Source organism: Cetorhinus maximus, chromosome 14 (genome assembly GCF_964194155.1).
Source record: "Cetorhinus maximus chromosome 14, sCetMax3.hap1.1, whole genome shotgun sequence".
Lineage (NCBI taxonomy): Eukaryota > Metazoa > Chordata > Chondrichthyes > Lamniformes > Cetorhinidae > Cetorhinus > Cetorhinus maximus.
This window is the reverse complement of record NC_135892.1, coordinates 40,003,054-40,028,820: the sequence shown is the minus strand read 5'-3', so window position 1 is coordinate 40,028,820 and position 25,767 is coordinate 40,003,054. Positions and strand designations below refer to the sequence as shown.

At 43.0% G+C, this 25,767-nt stretch overlaps 1 protein-coding gene across 2 annotated transcripts in view; it reads left to right on the top strand.

The window, feature by feature from the left end:
• ezrb (ezrin b) overlaps positions 1–10,881 on the top strand; it is a 139,167-nt gene extending 128,286 nt beyond the window's left edge. For both annotated transcript variants that reach the window (XM_078556834.1, XM_078556833.1), the window contains exons 12-14: positions 3,586–3,678; positions 8,459–8,704; positions 9,476–10,881. In XM_078556834.1, coding sequence (XP_078412960.1) covers positions 3,586–3,678; positions 8,459–8,704; positions 9,476–9,640 — 504 coding nt within the window. In that variant the 3' untranslated portion in view covers positions 9,641–10,881. The remainder of the gene's footprint in view (positions 1–3,585; positions 3,679–8,458; positions 8,705–9,475) is intronic.
• The last annotated feature ends 14,886 nt before the right edge of the window (positions 10,882–25,767 follow it).

Sequence of the window (25,767 nt, the reverse complement as noted above, 5' to 3'; positions counted from 1 at the left end):
TGTCCCTTTAAATGGAGATGGTGGGAGGGTTCCTCATGCAGGCGAGTGCCTGGTCAGCTGAGAGTGATTACAGACATTCACAAGACCCGTGCTCTTGCAACTTTAAGTGGCTCTTTGTTTATCTTATGGTCCGTATATGGAGTTTTTAAACTTTAAACATGAGTCTTAATATCCATATTTGAAAGGCCTCTTTTCTTCCACAGATCTTTGACTTATTGTCCAGGTTTCCGAGGCATCCAGGAAAGTGGATAGAATGTGGGATCTTATGAGTTTTTGTCTTGTTACAAGCCTGAGTTTTCTTGTTAAAATATCCTTCATCTTCATAAAATTACTTCTGGCTATCCCTATCCTTCTACCTTCTGTATCACATCTGCCATCTTCTGTTACCATTTGCCCTAAATATACAAACGTATCTACCTTTTCCATTGTGACACCATCCACTTCAATCTTCACTCTATAGAACCATAGAAAAGTAACAGCACAGAAGGAGGCCATTCGGCCCATCAATTTTATCCTGTCCACTATCTATTCCCCTCATAATTTTGTACACCTCAATCAAGTCACCTCTCAGCCTTCTTTGTTCCAGGGAAAATAACCCCAACCTATCCAATCTCTCCTCGTAGCTACACTTTTCTAACCCTGGCAACACTCTTGTAAACCTCCTCCGCACTCTCTCCAGAGTTATTACATCCATCCTGTAATGCGGTGACCAGAACTGCACACAATACTCCAGTTGTGGCCTCACCAGTGTTTTATACAATTCCAACATTATATCCTTACTTTTATATTCTATACCTCTGCCAATGAAGGGGAGCATTCCATATACCTTCTTTACAACCTTGTCTACTTGAACTGCTGCCTTCAGGGACCTGTGTACTTGTATGCCAAGATCTCTCACTTCATCTACCCCTCTTAGTATATTCCCATTTATTGGGTAATTCCTGTAACTGTTTGACCTCCCTGAATGTATGACCTCATACTTCTCTATGTTAAAATCCATCTGCCACTTTACTGCCCACTCCACCAACCCATCTATATCATTTTGGAGATTATGGCTATCCTCTACACTATCCACTACTCGGCCAATCTTTGTGTCATCTGCAAATTTCCCAATCATGCCCCCCCGCTGCGTTTACGTCCAAATCGTTAATATATAACACAAACAGCAAGGGTCCCAACACTGAACCCTGTGGAACACCACTTGAGACAACTTTCCATTCACAAGGGCATCCATCGATACCCTTGTTTCCTGTTATAAAGCCAACCTTTTATCCAGTTTGCCACATTACCCTGAATTCCATGGGCCTTTACTTTCCTAACCAATCTGCCATGTGGGACCTTGTCAAATGCTTTGCTAAAATCCATGTACACAACATCCACTGCACTACCTTCATCAACCCTTCTTGTCACTTGCTCAAAGAATTCAATCAAATTTGTGAGGCAAAACCTTCCTTTAACAAATCCATGCTGACCATCCCTGACTAGTCCATGCCTTTCCACATGGCAGTTAATCCTATTTCTAGTTGCTTCTAATTGTATTACTTCTAACTACCATTTGTTTTTGCCTTTTTGATGTTCATTCTCTATCCACATTCTAAGCTTCTAGGTTTTACTCAATCCGCGATATTTTGCAGGACCTCTTCTGATTCTGCAAGTAGTGCTGTCGCCGTCAGCGTACCACAAGTTTGTTCTTGCCTCCAATTTCTACCCCTGGAAGTACATCTAATTCTCTGAATATTCGTTCTGTGTACAGACTGAATCATTTTGGCAACAGCCTTGCCGTATTCCTCTCTCCACTTAACACGTCCAATTGTCCATCTTCTAGTCTGATGCTCGATATTTGGTTCCAATATAGGCTCTAGATAAATCTCTCATTTACTGTCAGTCATATTTCAGCAACACATTATTAATTTTTGGTGATGAGCACAATCAAATGTGTTTTTTATGCTCTAGAAAGCATATGTAAATAATCTTGTTTACTTCTAGCTATTTATCGAATATTGCTCTTGGGTTAAATATTCCCCCCTCATTTAAATCCAGACTATTTCACCAATTTTTGTTTCAAATTCCTTATTAATTCTATTTTGATTTTCAAGATCACCTCAATGAAATGACTCATTACACTTATGGTTCTAAAATGATTACACTCCATTGCTTTAGGTTTCTTGGGAACTCAACAAATAATGAATGTCTCAAGTCACTTGGAATGTATCCTTTGGTATATATTTGATCACAAATTTGTTATCACTTCTAATTCTGTTCCTCCAAGGGCCTTTAGATGTTCTGTTGTTGGTTCATCTATGCCTGGAGCTTTTCTTGTACCCATCAATTTTAAAACATTCTATACATCTGAATACATAATGTTTGTTCCTTCATTTGCCATTACCTTGAGGACTTCCCGATTTGGATCATCATACAATTCACATATATTCTGTCCGTCCTTTTGCTACTGCATCGCTTTCAAATAATAATGTTGTCTTTTGTGCACCTTTTATGCACCCCTTTCTTTATATCTGTCAAAGATTTTCATCTGGTGCCTAACTCATTGTGATTTAATTCCAGCTCCAATACTTCATTATGCATCTCATTATACCATTTCTCTTTACCCTATCCACACGTATTCTTTATTTTATTTTCTAATTCATCTAACTCAGGCATGTTTCTCTTCTAGTTACTTTTCAGCTATGTTAAAGATCTTAAAAGTACAATGAGCTCAGATACATACAAACTAAACTAGACTCCTAAATCGCCACCTGCCTTCTACACCCATTAGTCTTACACCCCAAAACTCAGATACTTAATAAAAATGGGAAGATTAACAATTTGGTCTGAGTCCTGCTTCAAAGATTCGTTAAAGGGTTGAGATCTCTTGGGCCTTCCGCTTACTCCTGGCAAGGTTGCTCCTTCAAATCTTCTCAAACCGTCCTACAGTTGCAAACTCCCTGCTCAATAAGGACGCCTCTAGCATCTTAACCATAGCCACCTCGGGTCAAAACTCTCCTGGTTCTAATATTCCTTAAAACTGGAGTTTTACATCTCTCCCTCCTGTCTCCCCCTTCCCCTGCTGCCTCCCCCACCTTAAACTCAACTGCTTGAACATAGAACCACCTCCAAAAATTAACTTACATTGACCTTTTTTTTTCTATTCTTTATCTGCCAGGCAACCTGGTCTCTCAATCATTTACTGGATGATAGGTGCTTCTGTAAATCCCCTTTAAGAGAAACCTTGTTTCTAAAGAGACCATCACCCCATTGTAACAATAAAGGATTTTTTTTCCTTAAAAGCATATGGGCCATCATAATAGGCAAACCCTAGAATTGGAGTGAGGGGGGAAAAAAATTGGACAAAGCCCAGGTGTACTGGGTCAAATACCTGTCATGCTTTAGACTGTTCAATGTTATTTAACTTATAATGCATGAAATGTTTGTAACTTTCCTTTTGCAAGGCATGAGATGGGTTTTGTGCATATGTTTCCAGTATAAACATTCACCAATTATGTTTCTAACCATCAGAAGGGTAGAGTTTTTTTCAGTGTAATATACAATAATTCTTGATGATTCTACTTGGCTTCAATTCTGTAACAGGCTTCAGAGTTATCGGAGTATACAGCCAAGATTGAAGAACTAGAGGATGCCAGGAGAATGAAAGAGGAAGAGGCACATGAATGGCAACAACGGGTGAAGTCCTATTAATTGATATCTACATTTATGTGAAAGACCTGCTCAGAAACAAAGCATTTATTTCAATCTGACCACACCAAATTCATGGGATTAACTAATTGCAGTTGTTGTATTTTGAGGTCCTTTTTTATGTTTGCCCTTCTGTAATTCCTCAGCCCTCTTTACAATGATGACTTCTCAGAATCTTTGCCAGGGAGTGTTTGAAGAAGACCATGCGATGTAACACCCTCCTCTCTCTCTTGCTGAAGTCAAGGCACTCAAAATGTCTGTGATGGTGTGGGCTACATAGTAGTTGGATGCAATATAGTCAAGTGTCACAGGCCATGTGTGAGCCTAACATACGTGTGGGTGATAAGCCTGTGCACAAAGTCCTTCCTGCAATGTAACTGCATTGGGGTTTACAGTTCAGTTCTCAAACTCTTGTTGGGATCCATCTGCAGTGGGATTTTTTTTTAAATGAAGATATTTCTTTACGCCTGTGTTCTTTACCAATTAATTGAACTCCATTTTATAATTTTCATAAAACTCAGATTTTACTTTGGACCTACTTTTTCAAGCTAGACTGTTCTGAGCAATCAGTGTTCATTTCCACATCCGTAAAACATGTCCTTGAAGAATTAGTCCAGGACTGTGGCACAATTTGGCAATCCTGGCACAATTGTGCTATATTTCTGAATGAATGTTTTTATATTCTTTCATGAAAATGGGTGCCACTGGCAAGGCTAGCATTTGCAGCCCATTGATAATTGCCCATGAGAATGTAGAGGTGAGCCGCTGCAATCTGTGGTGTCGGAAAGGATTTGCAGGTTTTCGACCTGACCACAGTGAAGGAATGGGAATGGCGATATATTTCCAAATCGAGATGATGTGTGATTTGGTGGTGTTCCCATGAATCTACTGCTCTTGTTCTTCTAGGTGGTAGAGTTGGAAGGAGCTATTTAAGGAGGCTTGGGGAGTTATTGCATTATATCTTTATAGATGGTACATATTGTCCGGTGATGGTGGAGGGAGTGAATATTTAAGGTGGTGGATAGGGCACTGATCAAGTGGGCTGCTTTGTCCTGTGATCATTCCAGCTTGTGTGTTGTTGAAGCCGCACTCATCCAGGAAAGTGGAGAGTATTACATCATACTCCGAACTGTGGCAGGTGGTGAGGGAACCAACGAGGGAAAAACGTACTTGACCTCATCCTCACCAACCTGCTTGCCGTAGATGCATCTGTCCATGACAGTATCGGTAGGAGTGACCACTGCACAGTCGTTGTGGAGAGAAAGTCCCGCCTTCACATTGAGGATACCCTCCATCATGTTGTGTGACACTACCACCATGCTAAATGGGATAGTTATTGAACAGATCTAGCAACGCAAGACTGGGCAACCATGAGGCACTGTGGGCCATCAGCAGCAACAGGATTGTACTCGAACACAATCTATAACCTCATGGCCTGACATATCCCCCACTCTACCATTACCATCAACCCTGGCTAAATGAAGGGTGCAGGAGGGCATGCCAGGAGCAGCACCAGGTACACCTAAAAATGAGGTTTCAACCTGGTGAAGCTATAACACTTGCGTGCCAAACAGCATAAGCAGTAAGTGATAGACACAGCTAAGCAATCCCACAACCAACAGATCAGATCCAAGCTCTGCAGTCCTGCCACATCCAGTCGTCAATGATGGTGGACAATTAAACAACTCACTGGAGGAGGAAGCTCCACAAATATCCCAATTCTCAAAGATTGGGGGAGCCCAGCATGTCAATGCAAAAGATAAGGCTGAAGCATTTGCTGTAATCTTCAGCCAGAAGTGCTGAGTGGATGATCCATCTCTGCTTCCTCCAGAGGTCCCCAGCATCACAGATGCCCGTCTTCTGCCAATTTGATTCACTCCACATAATATCAAGAAACTGCTGTAGGCACTGGATACTGCAAAGGCTATGAGCCCTGACAACATTCCGGCAATAGTACTGAAGATTTGTGCTCCAGAACTTGCTGCGCCCCTAGCCAAGCTGCTCCAATACAGATACAACACTGGCATCTACCTCAATTATGTGGAAAATTGCCCAGGTATGTCCTGTACACAAAAAGCAGGGCATATTCAATCTGGCCAATTACCACCCCATCAGTCTACTCTCGATCATCAGTGAAGTAACGGAAGGAGTCATCGACAACGCTATCAAGCGGCACTTGCTTGGCCATAACCTGCTCACTGAGGCCCAGTTTGGGTTCCGCCAGGGCCACTCAGCCCCTGACCTTATTACAGCCAAGGGGTTCAAACATGGGCAAAAGAGCTGAATTCCCGAGGTGAGGTGAGTGTGCCTGCCCTTGACATCAAGGCAGCATTTGACTGGGTGCGACATCAAGGAGCTCTAACAAAACTGGAATCAATGGGAATTGGGGGGGTGGGTGGAAACGCTCTGCTGGTTGGAGTCATACCTAGCACAAAGGAAGATGTTTGTGGTTGCTGGAGGTCAGTCATCTCAGTTCCAGGACATCACTGCAGGAGTTCCTCAGGGTAGTGTCCTCGGCCTAAACATCTTCAGCTGTTTCATCAGTGACCTTCCTTCCATCGTAAGGTCAGAAGTAGGGATATTCTGGTCGCCTAACTACAGGAAAGATATCAGTAAGATTGAGAGAGTGCAGAGAAGATTTACTAGGATGTTGCTGGGTCTTAAGGAGCTGAGTTACAGGGAAAGATTTAACAGGTTAGGACTTTATTCCTTGGAGCGTAGAAGAATGAGGGGAGATATGATAGAAGTTTACAAAATTATGAGGGGTATAGACAGAGTAAATGCGAGTAGGCTCTTTCCACTTAGATTAGGAGAAATAAACACAAGAGGACATGGCTTTAGGGTGAAAGGGGAAAGGTTTAGGGGGAACATTAGGGGGAACTTCTTCACTCAGAGAGTGATGAGAGTGTGGAACGAGCTACCATCTGACGTGGTAAATGTGGGCTCACTCTTAAGTTTTAAGAATAAATTAGATAGATACATGGATGGGAGAGGTCTGGAGGGTTATGGACTAGATGCAGGTCAATGGGACTAGCGGAATAATATTTCGGCACAGACTAGAAGGGCCGAATGGCCTGTTTTTCTGTACTGTAGTGTTCTATGGTTCTATTTGCTGATGATTGCACGATGTTCAGCACCATTCGCAACTCATTAGATACTGAAGCAGTCCATGTCCAAATGCAGCAAGACCTGGACAATATCCAGGCTTGGACTGACAAGTGGCAAGTAACATTCGCACCACACAAGTGCCACATCTCCAAAAATGAGAATCTAACCACCGCCCCTTGACTTTCAATGGCATTATCACTGAATTCCCCACTATTGACATCCTGGGGGTTACCATTGACCAGAAACTGAACTAAACTTGCCATAAGAAAACTGTGGCTATGAGAACAGGTCAGACGCTAGGAATCCTGCAACGAGTAACTCACCTCCCGACTCCCCAAAGCCTGTCCACCATCTACAAGGCACAAGTTAGGAGTGTGATGGAATACTCCCCACTTGCCTGGATGAGTGCAGCTCCCACAACATTGAAGAAGCTTGATACCGTCCATGACAAAGCAGCCCCTTGATCGGTATCACATCCATAAGCATTCACTCCCTCCATCACCGATGCACAGTGGCAGCGGTGTGTACCATCTATAGGATGCACTGCAGGAATTCACCAAGGGTCCTTAGACAGCACGTTCCAAACCCACGACCACTACCATCTAGAAGGACAAGGGCAGCCGATAGATGGGAACACCATCACCTGGAAGTTCCCCTCCAAGTCACTCACCATCCTGACTTGGAAATATGTCCCTGTCCTTCCACTGTCACTGGATCAAAATCCTGGAACTCCCTCCCTAACAGCACTGTGGGTGTACCTACACCTCATGGACTGCAGCGGTTCAAGAAGGCAGCTCCACACCACCTTCTCAAGGGCAACTAGGGATGGGCAATAAATGCTGGTCCATCCAGCAAAGTCCACATTCCGTGAATGAATTTTTAAAAAAAAATCTTGTGCCTTCTAGATGGTGGACAGGTTTTGGAGAGTCAGGAATGACTCGCTGCAGAATTCCCAGCTTCTGACCTGCTTTTGTAGCCACAATATTTACTTGACCTGTATATAAAGGTTACGTCATTGACTGCTAATGTTGCAGACAGGGAATCTACCTTTTTACTCATGCTATTTACTTAAGTTTGTAAGCAAATACTTGAATGATGAGAATACTGCGGCTTCTCTATCACCTTGGAGTGGCACTATAATCTGAGAGAACCCTATTTCTGGTTGTCTTTTTTTTGCATCCTTCCCATAATACAGCTTTGAAAACTGGCATGAGCAGAATGCTCAAGTAGGCAGAGGTGTATATTAGTTTTGCCCAATGCTACTTTGATAGAAGTTAAACTCCTTGTGAGTTGAATTCCCCCCTCTGCTGTATCTTGCGCTTTCTCAAGATTTAGGAGGGAGGAGGTGTGGTAGCACCATTGCACTTATGATACTAAGGACAATTCTGTGATCCAGCACTTGCAGAGGAATGCAGCATGGAAAATTGGTTATATGTCCACCTTGCAAGCACCATTTTCCCCACAACATTTTGAGTAGCGTAATAGCTCTTCCAACAATGAGTAATGCTCATGTAGGAGGAGTATGTCATAATACTGGAAGTTAGACCTTTAGACAATTGTTGGCTGCTATTTTGTTGAACCACTGTACTCTGTTTTAAAATAATACATTTTAGTACATTTACTAAGTCTGTATACTAAGTCTTCATATTAATCACTTCAGGCAAGAGTGGTCCAGGATGATTTGGAGAAAACAAAAGAGGAACTACATATGGTATTATCTGCCCCTGCCCCACCACCCCCTCCACCAGTCTATGAGCATTTAGAAGAGAATGAACATGATGATGTTGAAGAGAATCATACTATGTACAGTGCTGACCTCACAACTGAAGGCATCTTGGATCACAGAGATGAAGAAGAGCGTGTGACAGAAGTGGAGAAAAATGAACGAGTACAACAGCAACTGATGGTAAGGAGCTGTAAAGGCTGTGTAGTTGATAATATACTGCAGCGTGCAGAGTGAAATGGATATGCATTCAACCGTGTTTTAGGGCTGATATTCATAACTAGTTAAATATCTGGTTAAGAACAGGCCAGAAGTATAATTATTCTATCTAGTATTTTTGGTTCTTGTGTTACTTGGAATGTAGAAATGTAATTGTTTAGCAGACTGATCAAGGAAGGCTAAAGTAGAGTCTTGGTTTGAAAGAAATTCCAGTTTTACTTTTGGCAGTTTTATCATTTGCAGGAGTCGAACCTGAATAGATTCCTTGAAGTACAAAATGCTAGGGAAAGCAAAAAACTTGACAGTGTGAACTTCCCATAGTTGTGGGTTTCAGAAGCTCTTGTTTCATCATGACCTGGACATATTAGCCTAGGTATCCCAATGGGCATTGAATTGTCTCTGGAAAGTCCGGGCTAAATTGGAGGAGCTTAGAAAAGAGGTATTTGAAGGAGATAAGGTGGGGCCTTCTCGGATATACAAAATACTAAGTTGGATGGACAAATCAATACAGTTAGTTCAAATTGAAGCCAGAATTTAATGTAAATGAAATTTAAAACCATTAAACATTTTAAGCACTATGAAAAATTGGAGGCTGAAAGAGAAACTAGTTTAGGTAAGAATATTTAGTATCAAATGCATTGATTAATTTGAGATTTATTTGCCATGTGTACTTTTTCATGGGAGGATTGACTCGATTGTTCTTTCTCTCCTTCCCCCCCCCCTCCCCCTCAAAAGCTTTTGAGCAGTGAACTCGCCCAAGCTAGAGATGATAGCAAGAAAACATCCAACGACATCATTCACATGGAAAATGTCCGAAAAGGTCAAGACAAATATAAGACACTTCGCCAGATCCGGCGAGGGAACACCAAGCAGAGGGTGGATGAGTTTGAATCTATGTAAAATTTCACTTATAGCACTACTTGTGCATTTTCTACACAGGATGATAAACAGTTTGAAGCATTTTATTTTTTCTGGTGATCACTGGAGCAACCATCTTGGGTTCTAGAGTAGAGGTTATGCTGGGCCACAGCCTGGAGTTTCCATTCCCCCCCATCAATGGTTCTGCCAAGTCTAAATTTAACAAAAATGTGTCCAAATTTTGAATAATTTGTTTTGAATCTCTTCATTCTTGAGCAATGAACCAGATTGTTGGTCACAATATTAATTTTAAAACATTTTTGTAGGCTTTTCAGTGCTTAAGGGAAATGCTCTTCAGTCTGAAATAATGTGCTGCAGTGCAAAAACGGTTGTTTGGTGCCAAAAGTAGTTAACGAGCAAGGTTTTTTGGAAAAGGAAGGAAACTAACCTGTGCCCTAACGTTATTGCTGTAATGGCCAAGAACATGAATTGGAGAACAGAATTTTCACTGAAAGCAAATTGCTTCATTACATCACTTTGTGCCACATGATCACCCAGGTGAAAAGATTATTTTGATTAGTACTTGCCACTCTGCAGATGAGGATTCAAATTTGATCTTGCAAATATTAATGGGCATGTGGCCATAATATAGTGACCACACACATGATTAAAACACTATCGCCTTTCTCTGCATCTTGCTGCAAATTATGAACTTAGGTTTTAATGTAATATCTCAAATTATGAATGACAGCCTAGTATAGTTCTGTGCGGAAATGGATACTCTTTGTATATTTTTACTATTCCAAGATTTGCGCTTCAACACTTAAAGATGGCAACGTTATATCTATAATAGAATAAAAACTAGTTTGTGTGGTACCTAAGCAAATCTGACACTTTATTTTGTAGAACTGAATCAATTTGTAAAGATTTTTTTTATTTTAGACTAAATGAGCAATAAAGCATGTTTGTAAAAATTCAGTGGCAAGAGCAAAATCTCACGTTCTATTTAATCTGATCAACTAATAAAGACAATTATTGCAACTAAATATGCCTATCTTTAATTTAGATATTGTGAAACTTTATATGTTCTTCATACCTTGGTGAGCAACATAAAATGTCACACTGTATTATCATTACACTCTTTGATCATAATGTGCTTAGCAAAATGACCAGTTCTGTTACTCCAATCTATACTTTTGTTGTTCTGTACTTTGTACTTGCAAATCTTGTACTAAAATGGTCTTTGCAATGTTGAATTGCACCTAATAAAGATTTTGGCAATGGTTTTGGGCTTTAGGGCATTTACTCACTTGACCTTTCTTCTGTCATTAGTCATCCATTTAAATTATGCATAAATGTGCACATCATATTTTCTCTACACAATTTATTTTAGGTTGAAGCCAGACAAATTAAGATTTGGTCACCCTCTGGCAAAGCTGTCAAGCCTGATCTGACTATCATGTTGTAGAATGGCACTACTGGAGTGTAGCACTGTACAAAGTTGGTGCATTTGGTCACTGCCTCCATTGCACCCTAAAATTGACAAAATTGTATCTTTGTGCTGACTTACTTGTTACAAAGGATTAGACCAGAAAGAGATACTGCATCAGCGTTCCTTTGAAAGTCATAACTCTTAAGATTCCAATGATTAACCGAGTCTTGCAGATAAGCAAGGACCCAAGTTTGTTCCCTGCACTGCACTAACTTAGTTGATCTCACCTGGTGGCAGCAGCAATGCTATGACAAAAGCTCTTGTGCCTTCTACTGATGATGTATTTGGTAAAGGAATGGGTTCAGCTGTAAAATTGCTCATGTGAAGAATCCTTTTGCAAGCACTATTGGATGAATAATGGTACCTCATAGGGTGTGTGGCGTACAGGGCCCCTGCAAGAAGTCCAATGCTTCTCAAAGGGAAAAATCATTAAGGGTAAGAAAAGATAAATTTTGTAAGGTAAGAAAGCAAATTGGAACTAAAATATTTAGCTCTTAACTAGTCACACTATTAACTGCTCCTGGCCTTGGGGATTTTTTTTTTATTTTTGAAAACCAGACTGCAATGTTCAAATACACCCAAATAATCCTTTGGGTTGACTGTTGACATTTCTGCATTGCAACTGAGAGAATAGGACATGCTGAGTATTTTTGAATTATGACTTATTTGCACAGTTGCCTCATTTGTTGGAAAGCCAATAAAGGGTGTCACAACACAGCAAATAGGAAATCTAGGGGGAAAATTTTGTGTGGACACAATTTACATTCCCACACGATGATATTGATGGCACAGAAGCCATCATTCTTTCAATAAGCTTTGAAATGAAGATAATTCCCATAGTTGTCAATTCAAAGGTCATGATGCAGGTTCAATTTTTCAGAACTTGCCTTTTCAAAATACAGAATGCTGATGTAATCAGCTAGAGTTTGAGTCAGCACATGGTCTTCCAGATTTTGCAAACCTCGACCTCTAATTTGATCGGTGAACTTTATCATCTCTCTTTCCAGTAGATCTAAAAAAAAATGTATATCTGTGCACATGTTTTGAACCTGTATGCCCACCTTTACATTAATAGCTGCCATTCATGACTTTTTATATTTGCTCTCTAGATGTGATTGATACTGGCAAGGCCCCAACCATTAGTTGCTCAAAGATAACAGAGGGCCTTCTTGAATTGCTGCAGTCATTATGATGATCCCATGATGGGGAGCTCCAAGATATATATACAATGGAGCAGGAGCAGCAACATATGCTTCACTGTCACTGGGCCAAAATCCTGAAACTCCTTAACAGCACTGGGACTGCAGTGGTTCAAGAAGGCAGCTCACCACTACCTTAAGGGCAATTAGGGATGGACAATAAATGCTGGCCTAGCCAGTGACGCCCACATTCCATGAATGAATATTTTTTTAAAAGTCAGGATATGAAGTGAATTTAAAGGAAGTGGTTTTCCCAAAATATCACAGGCCTTGGTCATCTTGTTAGAGGTCACAGAGAAGGAAGGTACTGTTGAAGTAAACTTAGTGCGTTGTTGCAATGCATCCAATAAACTGTTGTCAGCTGTGGTTCAGTGGTAGCACGCAATGAATTGGAATTTATGGATTTAGCCCCACCCGAGCACAATATCTAGTATGACACTTCAGTGCAGTAGTGCTGGAGGTGCCGTCTTTCAGATGACACATTGAGTTTTTATGTCTGCCCCCTCAGGTGGGCATAAAGGTCAGAATTGTCCCAGATTTGCACTAAATTCATGTTTACAGACTGGGCTGCTCTAAGTGACAGATGACCCTGAAAGCAAATAAAACGGCAGCCCCCAAATTTAGTGACACGCCTCTGGGGCACCTGCTGGATGCAGTGGAAGGCTGCCGCAATACCCTCTAGCCCCGCTCCTCCTGTGGCCAGCAGGAGGTCCACTGAAGTCACCAATCCGGCCTGGGAGGTGATGGCAGTAGTGGTCAGTGCCACCGGAGGACAGAGGAGGCTGTCCAGCGCAGGAAGAAGACGAATTATCTCATCTGTTCCACCAGGTTAAGTCAACTGCCTCATCACTCTCAACTCTCAGACTCAAATACCTATCTCACATCCCACATGGATCTCACACCTCAAGGGACAACCCCACTAAATCTCTCACCCTCACATCTCCATCAGGCTCATATCCTCGGGAGCTCGCATCCTCATCCTGTCCATGGCTCCGCTCACCACACAAACATTCCACGCAATCACACTCCATCTGTTTTCATGCAGGAAAAGCTGGCTCTCAACAGCAGGGTGGAGTGGCCCACATTAGGCCCATCACTCACTTTCAGGAGTGTGCCATCGCGCTGACTGGTGAGGACATGTCCGGGCCTGTAACAATGGTGAGGGTGGTGACGAACATTCTCATGAGGATCCTGCACCACATCATCCCCCCCTCAACGCTTTCCTGCTTTTGACTCTGCTGCCATGCACTCACTATTTCTACTTTGGTTCCCAGGGAGCTCTGCCAAGTGACCAACGCCCTCAGCCAGCCAGTCCCTCAGCTCCATCCAGGTCCTCGCCTCCAGCGAAGAGGACACCTCTTCCATTGATGAGCTGGAAATAAGCAGTCTGGAAGACCAGTCACAGCGCTTACCCATAACCTCCACCAGCGCAGAGATACGCACTTTGGTGTGATTTAGATCTAAAGTAGGTTTGGTTTCACATGGACAAGTGTCCGCAGCAGGAGGAGGCAGGTTCAGCCAAGCTCCCCAGCACTCAGAGGACTGCTGGGGAAGAGGCATCTGTGGAGTTCAATTCAGATTCAGAGCCTGAACATCACACAGCTTTTGGAAGACCTCAACAGAGTGGCACGCAAGTTGGATGAGTGCGTCCGCCTGATCTCTGATGAAGTGGTGCCCACATGCACACATGGAGGTCTCCACGGGAAGGATGGTGGATGCTATGGAGACCCTGGTCCACCAGAATGCAGAGATGTGCACAGACCTGCACTCCATCACGGTATCCATGGGTGAGTTCCTACAGTGGCAACACATGAGAGAAACGGCACCGCGACCAACCCTCCAGTTGCTCCTCCCCCTCAAGGAGTTAGGCCCGGGCCCTTGGGCACACAAAGGGAGAAGGAACTGCAGCTGGACACCCCTCGGTCATCCAATCAGGAATCTAAGGCTGTCCTCTCCCTCCGAATCCCCTTTGCCTGTGAGCCCCTCGACATCGCATTTTGTCACCACAGAGGGAGCAGCTGGCTCACAAGAGGACAGCCAAAGCAAGCCAAGGCCTCGGCTCTCCAGAAGACCCATGCCGACGTCATAGAAACATAGAAAATAGGAGCAGGAGTAAGCCATTCGGTCCTTCAAGCCTGCTCCACCATTCATTATGATCATGGCTGATCATCCAACTCAACAGCCTGCTCCTGCTTTCTCCCCATATCCTTTGATCCCTATTCCCCCAAGAACTATATCTAACTCCTTGAAAAAAAAATGTTTTGGCCTCAACTACTTTCTGTGGTAGCGAATTCCACAGGCTCACCACTCTCTGGGTGAAGAAATTTCTCCTCATCTCAGTCCTAAATGGTCTACCCCATATCCTCAGACTGTGACCCCTGGTTCTGGACTCCCCCACCATCGGGAACATCCTTCCTGCATCTACCCTGTCTAGTCCTGTTAGAATTTTATATGTTTCTATGAGATCCCCCTTCATTCTTCTGAACTCCAGCGAATATAATCCTAACCGACTCAATCTATCCTCATATGTCAGTCCCGCCACCCCAGGAATCAGTCTGGTAAACCTTCGCTGCACTCCCTCTATAGCAAGAACATCCTTCCTCAGATAAGGAGATCAAAACTGCACACAATATTCCAGGTGTGGTCTCACCAAGGCCCTGTACAATTACAGCAAGACATCCCTGCTCCTGTACTCAAATCCACTCGCTATGAAGGTCAACATACCATTTGCCTTCATTACTGCCTGCTGCACCTGCATGCTTACCTTCAGTGACTGGTGTACGAGGACACCCAGGTCTCGTTGCACATTCCCCTCTCTGAATTTATAGCCATTCAGATAATAATCTGCCTTCCTGTTTTTGCTACCAAAATGGATAACCTCTCATTTATCCACATTATACTGCATCTGCTATGCATTTGCCCACTCACTCAGCTTGTCCAAATCACACTGAAGCATCTCTGCATCCTTCTCACAGCTCACCCTCCCACACAGCTTTGTGTCATCTGCAAATTTGGAGACCCTCATTTATTTAGCTCCCTCATCTAAATCAATAATATATATTGGGAATAGCTGGGGTCCCAGCACCAATCCCTGCGGTACCCCACTAGTCACTGCCTGCCATTCAGAAAAAGACCCGTTTATTCCTACTCTTTGTTTCCTGTCTGCCAATCAGTTTTCTATCCATCCCAATACACTGCCCCCAATCCCATGTGCTTTAATTTTACATGCTAATCTCTTATGTGGGACTTTGTCGAAAGTCTTCTGAAAGTCCAAATAAACCACATCCACTGGCTCCCCATCATCAACTCTACTAGTTACATCCTCGAAAAACTCCAATAGATTTGTCAAGCATGATTTCCCTTTCATAAATCCATGCTGACTCTGTCCGATTATGCCACTGTTTTCCAAGTGCTCAGCTATTAAATCTTTTATAATGGACTCTAGAATTTTCCCCACTACTGACGTCAGGCTGACTGGTCTATAATTCCCTGTTTTCTCTCTACCTCCCTTTTTAAATAGTGGGGTTACATTAGCTGCCCTCCAATCTGTAGGAACTGTTCCAGAGTCTATAGAGTGTCGGAAGATGACCACCAATGCATCCATTATTTCTAGGGCCACTTCCTTAAGTACTCTGGGATGTAGATTATCAGGCCCTGGGGATTTATCGGCCTTCAATCCCATCAATTTCCCCAATACCATTTCCCTACTAATACTGATTTATTTCAGTTCCTCCCTCTCACTAAACCCTGTGTTCCCCAACATTCCTGCTATGTTACTTGTGTCCTCCTTTGTGAAGACAGAACCAAAGTATGTATTTAGTTGGTCAGCCATTTCTTTGTTCCCCACTATAAATTCCCCTGTTTCAGACTGTAAGGGACCTACATTTGTCTTCAATCTTTTCTCTTCACATACCTTTAGAAACTTTTGCAGTCAGTTTTTAAGTTTCCCGCAAGCTTACTCTCGTACTCTATTTTCCCCTTCTAAATCAATCCGTTGGTCCTCCTTTGCTGAATTCTAAAGTGCTCCCAATCCTCAGGTCTGTTGTTTTTTCTGACCAATTTGTATGCCTCTTCCTTGGACCTAATACTATCTCTAATTTCCCTTGTAAGCCATGGGTTGGCCACCTTTCCTGTTTTACTTTTGCGCCAAACAGGAATAAACAATTGTTGCAGTTCACCCATGCACTCTTTGAATGTTTTCCATTGCCTATCCACCGTCATCCCTTTAAGTAATGTTTCCCAATCCATCATGGCCAACTCGCATCTCATACCATCATAGTTTCCTTTATTAAGATTCAGGTCCTTAGTCTCAGAATCAACTATGTCACTCTCCATCTTGATGAAGAATTCTGTCATATTATGGTCGCTCATACCCAAGGGGCCTCACACAACTAGATTGCCAATTATTCCTTTCTCATTACACAATACCCAGTCTAGGATGGCCTGTTCTCTAGCTGGTTACTCAACATATTGGTCCAGAAAACCATCCCGTATACACTCCGAGAATTCCTCCTCTACAGCATTGTTACTAATTTGATTTGCCCAATCTATATACAGATTAAAGTCATTAGAGGCAACAGGGCCAACAATTGCACCCCTGCTGTGGGTGTCAGGGCAGCACCTAGAAGAAGTGTTAGGCCTAGAAAAATTAAGGAATTCTAATCACAGGTGGTTGCACGGGTGAACATATTTTGTTGCTTTATAATCTGAAAATATATTCACTTCTCTTTCAGTTGTCCACCTGAGCTGACCTGCATCTCCACCTACCCACTGATGCAGCACCTGTGCCCATCCAACATGAGGCTTTGCTCTTTTTCAATTTTGATAACGATGTTCGTAGTGAAGTTTTGGATCAGCTATCCTCATTCTTTCCCCTCCCCCAGTCACCCATGTCCTTTCCCCCATCACTGGCATCACCTTCCACCTCTCCACCTACACCTAACAACCTGAACCCATTTCTTTCCAGGATGTCCAGGTGAATGTGCACATTCCTGACCTTCCTGAGAATCCCACCCCCATCCTCGTTGACCTCCCCGACCTCCTCCTTCCCACCCCCTGGATCCGTGTGCCTGCCTCCGAATCCCCAACAATCACCCTCGCCATCCCTTCTACCACTAATGACGCACACTCACCCGGCTCCTTCTGCCCCCTCTCATTGTCACCATTCCCTCCTACCACACCTACCCTCAGTTTGCTCCCCAGGAGGCAGTCATTGACTCTACAGACCCCTCCCTTGCACGTTCACCTGGACATTTCCCACCCCTTACTCCTTCCTCCACCCTTACTCCCTCCTGCCCCCAGACACCTTCCGCACTCTGAGCTCCCTTCCCCTCCTCCCGATACCTTCCCCCCCCTCTAAACACCCTCCTCCCCCCAGAAACCTTTCCCCCTCCAAAATCATTTCTCCCCCAGACACCTTCCTCCTCCCCTCCAGACACCAACCTCCCCCCAACACCTTCCTCCAACTCCTTCCCTTCTCTGAACTCCTTCCCCCCATCAGCTCCTTCTCTCCTCGAAAATTCCTCCCTTACACCTTCCTGCTTACACCTTCCTCCCCGCTTACATCTACCTCCTCACTTGCCGCATTCTCCCCGTTACACCCTCCACTTCCCAACCTCACGCCCCCAACACGGTACACATAGAAACATAGAAACTAGGAGCAGGAGTAGGCCATTCAGCCCTTCAAGCCTGCTCTGCCATTCATTATGATCATGGCTGATCATCCAACTCAATAACCTGCTCCTGCTTTCTTCCCATACCCTTTGATCCCTTTCGACCCAAGAGCTATATCTAACTCCTTCTTGAAAACATGCAATGTTTTGGTCTCAACTACTTTCCGTGGTAATGAATTCCACAGGCTCATCACTCTCTGGGTGAAGAAATTTCTCCTCATCTCAGTCCTAAATGGTCTACCCCATATCCTCAGACTGTGACCCCTGGTTCTGGACTCCCCCACCATCGGGAACATCCTTCCTGTATCTACCCTGTCTAGTCCTGTTAGAATTTTATATGTTTCTATAAGATCCCCCCTCATTCTTCTGAACTCCAGCGAATATAACCCTAATCGACTCAATCTATCCTCATATGTCAGTCCCGCCACCCCAGGAATCAGTCTGGTAAACCTTCGTTGCACTCCCTCTATAGCAAGTACATCCTTCCTCAGATAAGGAGACCAAAACTGCACACAATATTCCAGGTGTGGTCTCACCAAGGCCCTGTACAATTGAAGCAAGACATCCCTGCTCCTGTGCTGGAATCCTCTGGCTATGAAGGCCAACTTACCATTTGCCTTCTTTACCGCCTGCTGCGCCTGTATGCTTACCTTCAGCGACTGGTGCACAAGGTCACCCAGGTCTCGTTGCACATTCCCCTCTCTGAATTTATAGCCATTCAGATAATAATCTACCTTCCTGTTTTTGCTATCAAAGTGGATAACCTCACAATAATCCACGTTATACTGCATCTGCCATGCATTTGCCCACTCACTCAGTTTGTCCAAATCACACTGAAGCATCTCTGCATCCTTCTCACAGCTCACCCTCCCACCCAGCTTTGTGTTGTCTGCAAATTTGGAGATATTACATTTAATTTCCTCATCTAAATAATTAATATATATTGTGAATAGCTGGGGTCCCAGCACCGAATCCTGCGGTACCCCACTAGTCACTGCCTGCCATTCGGAAAAAGACCCGTTTATTCCTACTCTTTGTTTCCCATGACGAGGAAGGCAAGAGCAGGTCCAAGGCCTGAGGTTTGGGATCCGAGGCTGGGGTAGGGGAGGGAGCACAGGTTTGAGAGTGGGGCCGGCAGGAGTAGAGCGGGTCCAAGCCCTGTGGCTGGGATCTGGGACAGTGGGTGAGGGTGGGAGTGGGGCCATTGGCGCGGTAGGAGCGGGTTGTTGGAGTGGGGAAAAGGGTGGAGGAAGAGGAGGGCCAGTAGTTTAGGAGCACGGCCTAGGAATGACATTTGGGCCCTGATAGCCGCTACTGTCCCACATCAATCAATGTTTTATTAAGATTTAGGATTTGAGTCTAACTTATAAAATGTTTCCATTTTATTGTCACTGCTTTTCCATTCCAGCTGGCCCATATCTAGGCAAGATGGAGCAATGCAGGTAGGGAGGAAGGATTTCCTCATGCTTGGGCTTTAAGGTAGTTGTAGTGAGGGCGAAAAGAAGAGACTGTGGGATTTGATTTGAAACTGTGCACACAGAATCTGTCAAAACCAAGTTGCTCCAGTATCTGTCATGTTAAAAAGTCATTGGTACCAAAAATTAAATCAGATTGATTTGATCAGAATTATTTCACAAAATCATAAGAAAATTGATCAGATTCACTTTAATAAGTCAAACTTATACATATTTTAAAAATCAGATAAATCTTCTTAAAAAGTGACATGCATTGAAATGTAAAAAAATCAGATAAATCTTGTTCAAGTCATACATTTAAAAAGTCTGATAAACCATGTTTTTTAACATATTTTTATATTTTTCGTTAAAATATTTACCAAGTCAAATAAATCTTGCTAAATCCATTTGAGCATTTAAGAAGTTAGATCAATAATGCTAATAAGTCATATACATGAAAAGCAATTTAAAAGTCAGATAAACATTGTTAAACCATTTTAATATTTAAAAAGTCTTGATTAATTGAGTATTGATAAAAAAAAGACATGCTGTCAAAGCTTTACGTTTTACACTCAGGCCAGATGCAAGAATGCCAAATTTCAAAGGAAGCAACAATTTATACTGCAAGAGAGCGGGTGCTGATTGGTTTGAGATGTTGCCATGGAGAAATGCAGTAGGAAACAATTGTCCTCCATGCTTCTGTTAATCCAAAAAAGCTGCAATTGCCTGGACATATTCCTTCTGCCGCAGAGGACAGGTCCCTGCATATGAATATATGTAGCTCCTGGCAAGCATGAGCGAGCCACATTGTGAGCCCAACTGATAATCTTAAATTAGTTTGATAAGTTAAATTTGAGGAAAGTAGATGAAGGTAGATATACCTTTGTCCGACAGCTGCTTTGAAAGTTCCCTTCTGTTGCCTGTGTCCTCATTAAGTATTTGCAAAATGAGATGAAGCTTCTAGTGCCTCAAAATAGCAACCTTAAGCTTCTTTATTCAGAACAATTTGTAATTAGTGCATAATCAGCCCAAATTGTTGCAACTGCCATGTCTCTTGTTTTAAACTGCAGATTGGTGACTGACACTATAAAACCTTCATAAAAGTGGAGATTGGCTCACCACAGCTTCTGGATTTATACACTACAGTATGCATGTAGAAGTTGCTGGGCTTTCATACCAACCAATGACGGTGAATGCTGAAAGCTTCACCATCATAGAATAATAGAATGGTTACAGGACAGAAGGGAGCTATTCGATCGATCGAATCTGTGGCAGCCCTCTGCAAGAAAAATTCAGCTAGTCCAAGTCCCCTGCCCTTTTGCTGCAGGCCTTCAATTTTTTTCTCTTCAGGTGTTTATCCAATTCCCTTTTGAAAGCCACAATTGAATCTGCTTCCACCACCCTCTCACTGCAGTCCTGATCCTAATCACTTTCTGTGTAAAAAGGCTTTTCTTCATGGCCGCCTTTGGTCTTTTTGGCAATCAGTGTCTTCTGGTTCTCAGCCCTTATGGGACAAGTGTAGTGTCTCAGCCTGTGATCAGACTCAACAGCACACCACTGGAAGCAGCCAGAAAATTCTGCTACATTGGATCTATGGTGACAGACAACCTGTCTCTTGACAAAGAGCTGAGCACATGTATTCGAAAGGCAGCCACCGACTTTGACCGACTAACAAAACCGGCATAGAGAAACAACAAACTGACTTGCAGGGCCAATATATTTATTTACAGTGCCTGTATCCTTAGCACCTTGCTGTATGGCACCGAAACCTGTACGACTTACACTTGCCAACAGCAAAGACTCAATAACTCCCATCTCCGTTGTCTATGATGTATCTGTACTGTGTACAGTATTGGTCTCCTTATTTAAGGAAGGATGTAAATGCATTAGAAGCAGTTCAGAGGAGGTTTACTAGATTAATACCTGGAATGGGCAGGTTGTCTTATGAGAAAAGGTTGAACAGGCTAGGCTTGTGTCCGCTGGAGTAAGAGGTGACTTGATTGAAACATAGAATCACAGAATCTTTACAGTGCAGAAGGAGGCCATTTAGCCCATTGAGTCTGCACAGAGCAATCTACCTAATCCCATTCCCTGGCCTTATCCCTGTAACCTTGCACATTCTTCCTTTTCAGATAATAATCCAATTCCCTTTTGAATCCCTCAATCAAACCTTTCAGGAAGTTCATTCCTGACTCCAACTACCCACTGGGTGAAAACATTTTTCCTACATCACTTCTATTCCTTTTGCCCATTATTTTGAATCTTTGCCCTCTAGTTCTTGACATACCCTTGAGAGGGAACAGTTTCTCACTATATTTACCTTGTCCATACCCCTCAGGATCTTGGGTATCTCTATCAAGTGTCCTCTCAGCCTTCTTTCCTCCAATAAAAACAGTCCCAACCTCTCCAATCGATCCTCATAGCTACAGCTCTTCATCCCTGGAATCATTCTTGTGAATCTCCTCTGTACTCTCTCCAATGCCTTCACATCCTTCCTCAAGTATGAGGCCAAGAACTGGATGCAGTACTCCAGATGAGGCCTAACTCATGTCTTAGATAAGTTTAACATGACCTCCTTACTCTTATACTCAATGTCCCTATTAATAAAACCTAGGATACCATATGCTTTATTACCTGCTCCCTCAACATGCCCTGCTACTTTCAATGACTTATGTACATATACACCGAGGTCCCTTTGATCCTGCACCTCCTTTAGAGTCTCTCCCTTTATTTTATATCGTCTCTCCATATTCTTCCTGACAAAATGAATCACCTCACACTTCTCTGCATTGAAATTCATCTGCCATTTATCTGCCCGATCCACCAATATGTCTATATCCTTTTGAAGTTCAAGACTATCCTCATCATAGTTGACAATGCTTCCAATCTTCATATCATCCACAAATTTTGAAATCATGCCCTGCACACCACAGTCTCGGTCATTAATATATATCAAGAAGAGTAAGGATCCCAACACTGAGCCCTGGGGAACTCCACTACAAACCTTCCTCCAATCTGAAAAATAACCATTTATCACTACTCTCTGTTTCCTGTCATTCAGCCAATTTCTTATCCAAGTGCCTACTTTCCATTTTATTCCATGGGCTAGAATTTTGCTCACAAGTCTGTTGTGTGGCACCATATCAAATACCTTTTGAAAATCCATATACACCACATCAATAGCATTGCCCTTACCAACCTCCTCTGTTACCAGCTCAAAAAAACTCCAGCAAGTTAGTTAAACATGATTTTCCTATTTTAAGTAAAGATAGCCTTTCTAACACCTCCTTCTTCTCAATTGTAAATTCCTCACGTATACCTCGGCCTGAGTAGCATCCTCTTCCTTTGTAACGACAGATGCAAAGTACTCATTTAATACCTCTGCTACTTCTCCTGCTTCCACATGCAAATCTCCTTTTTTTTAAATCTCTAATTGGCCCTACTCTTTCTTTTACCACCCTTTTATTATTTACATGCTTATAGAAGACCCTTTTATGTTAGCTGCTAGTCTCTTTTCATGCTCCCGCCTTGCTTTTCTGATTAATTTTTTCACTTCCCCTTTGACCCTTCTTTATTCAGCCTGATTCTCCATTGTATTTTCTACCTGACATCTGTCATACGCGTACTTCTTCCTTTTCAACTTCACCTCTATCGCTCTCACCATCCAGGGTGCTCTGGATTTATTTGTCCTACTTTTCCCCTTCAAGGGATTATACCTTGACATTGCTTGCAATACTATCTCTGAAGGTAGCCCATTGTGCAGCCACCGTCTTTTCCGCCAACATTTGATTCCAACTCACTCGACTCAGATGCATTCTCATCCCGTCGAAGTTGGCTTTCCCCCAATTAATTATCCCTGCTCTGGATTGCTCCATGTCCTTCTCCATGGCTAACCTAAACCTTATGATACAATAATCATTGTCCCCGAGAGGCTTTCCCACTGATCTTTGATTCACTTGGGCCAACTCATTCCCCAGAACCAGGTCCAATAGTATCTGCCCTCCCATTGGACCAGAAACATACTGCTGCAGAAAATTATCTTGAACACATTCCAGGAACTCTCACCGTTCTTGTCCCTTTGCACTATCCCAATCCCAGTCTATATTTGGAGAATTGAAGTCCCCCATTATGATTACTCTATAATTCTTGCACCTTTCTGTAATTTCTTTGCAAATTTGTTTCTCTACACCCCTTCCGCTAGTTAGTGGTCTATATACTACACTGATCAATGTTATTGCACATTTTTCATTCCTTACCTCTAGCCAGAGAGATTCCGTCCTTAGACCCTCTGGAACATCCTCTCTCTCCAGTACTGTAATACCATCTTTAATCAATACTGCCACTCCCTGCCCCCCGACTTTTCTTCCTTTCCTGTTTCTCCTAAATGCCTTGTACCCAGGAAAACACCCAGCCCTGCCCTTCTTTGAGCCAGATCTCTGTTATAGCAATAATATCATAATTCCATTTGGCAACCTGTGCAATCTTGTTAGCCACACTCCATGCATTCACATACATGCACGTTAATCCTGATGTAGGCTTTTTAACTTTCTGCCTTGATGTGACCTCATCTAATGATTTACTATAACCTACTCTAGTTCTATCAAACTCTCCAAGTATTCTATTTACTTTGATGCTACTCTGACATATCCTCTTTATCAATTAATACTTCACTACTTCCCACTGCCAGTTTTTCACCTCTCCTTTCTGAATTTCCCCTCAGGTTCCCATCCCCCTGCCAATCTAGTTTAAACCTTCCCCAACATATCAGATCCTGAGGGGTATTGACAAGGTGAATGTGGAAAGGATGTTTCCTCTTGTGGGAAAATCTAGAACTAGGGGTCACTGTTTAAAAATAAGGGATCACCCATTTAAGACAGAGATGAGGAGAATTTTTTTTCTTTCAGAGGATCATGAATCTTTGGAACTCTTCCAGAAAAGGTGATGGAAGAAGAGCCTTTGAATATTTTTAAGGCAGAGGTAGATAGATTCTTGGTGAGCAAGGGTGTGAAAGATTATAGGGGGTAGGTGGGAATGTGGAGTTAAGGTTACAATCAGATCAGCCATGATCTTATTAGATGGTGGAGTGGGCTTGAGCGGCCAAGTGGCCTACTCCTGCTTGTAATGAGTATGTTTGTATGTTCGTAACCATTATATCACGTGGATAAAGGCAAAAGTCACCAATGAAGCAGTCCTTTCTACGGTAAACATGTGAAGCATGCCAGTGCTAATCAAGCGAAGAAGGCTTTGCTGGCTTGGGCATGTGCACAGAACAGAATACGGCCACATCCTCAAGGACTTGATATATGGGGAGGTAGCCCATGCCAAGGGACCAACAGGGCACCCAAAGGTACAGTTCAAAAATGTTATCAAAAGAGACATGAAAGCCCTCAACATCAATCATAACAAGTGGGAAACTCTAGCTGATGATTAATTTAAATTGTGACACTAGCTGAGGGCAGGAATTAGGCACCATGACTTGTGGTTTCAGAAGCTCCAAAGCAGACGCCAGCCCTGTGAATGAGCCATCAGCAGAGATCATCCCGCATCAATGGCAAGGAACAACTTCATGTGTGACACTTGTGGCGGACTTTGTCTTTCCAGTATCAGCTTGTTCAACCATCAAAAGCAATGCAGCAGCTGATTTGAACTGACTTCACCAAAGTTCTGAAGGTGCATTACCATCATCTCTTGCAGATGGAAGGATGCCAAACAAAGCACTTGGGGACACAGATTTAAGGTTTTGGACAAGAGATACAGGGGTTATGAGGAAGAACCTTTTATGCAGCAAGTGGTAATAACCTGGACCTTGTTGCCTACAAGCAGTGACAATCAATGATTTCAAAAAGAAATTGGTTAGCCACTTGAGGGAAATAAGCTTGCAGGGCTACGGGGATAGCTTGAGGGAATGTGACTGGCTGGATTGCTCTACAGAGGCCAAATTTTGAGAGCAATGGCAGCATAGTGGTAATGTCACTGAACTGGTAATTCAGAGGCTTAGTTGAATGCCCTGAGGACAGGGGTTCAAATCCCACCATAACAGCTTGTGAAATTTAAGTTCAATTAATAAAAAGAGTCTGGAATTGAAAGCTAGTATCAGTATTGATAATTATGGAACTATCATTGATCTTTTAAAAACCCATCTGGTTCACCAGTGCCCTTTAGGGAAGGAAACGTAATGTACTTACCTGGTCTGGCCTACATGTGGCATAGAGAGGGGCAACAGGTACATGGGAATACCACCACCTGGAAGTTCCTCTCCAAGCCACTCGCCATCCTGACTTGGAAATATATTGCCATCCTTCGTTGTCACTGAGTCAAATTCCTGGAACTCCCGTCCCAACAGCACTGTGTG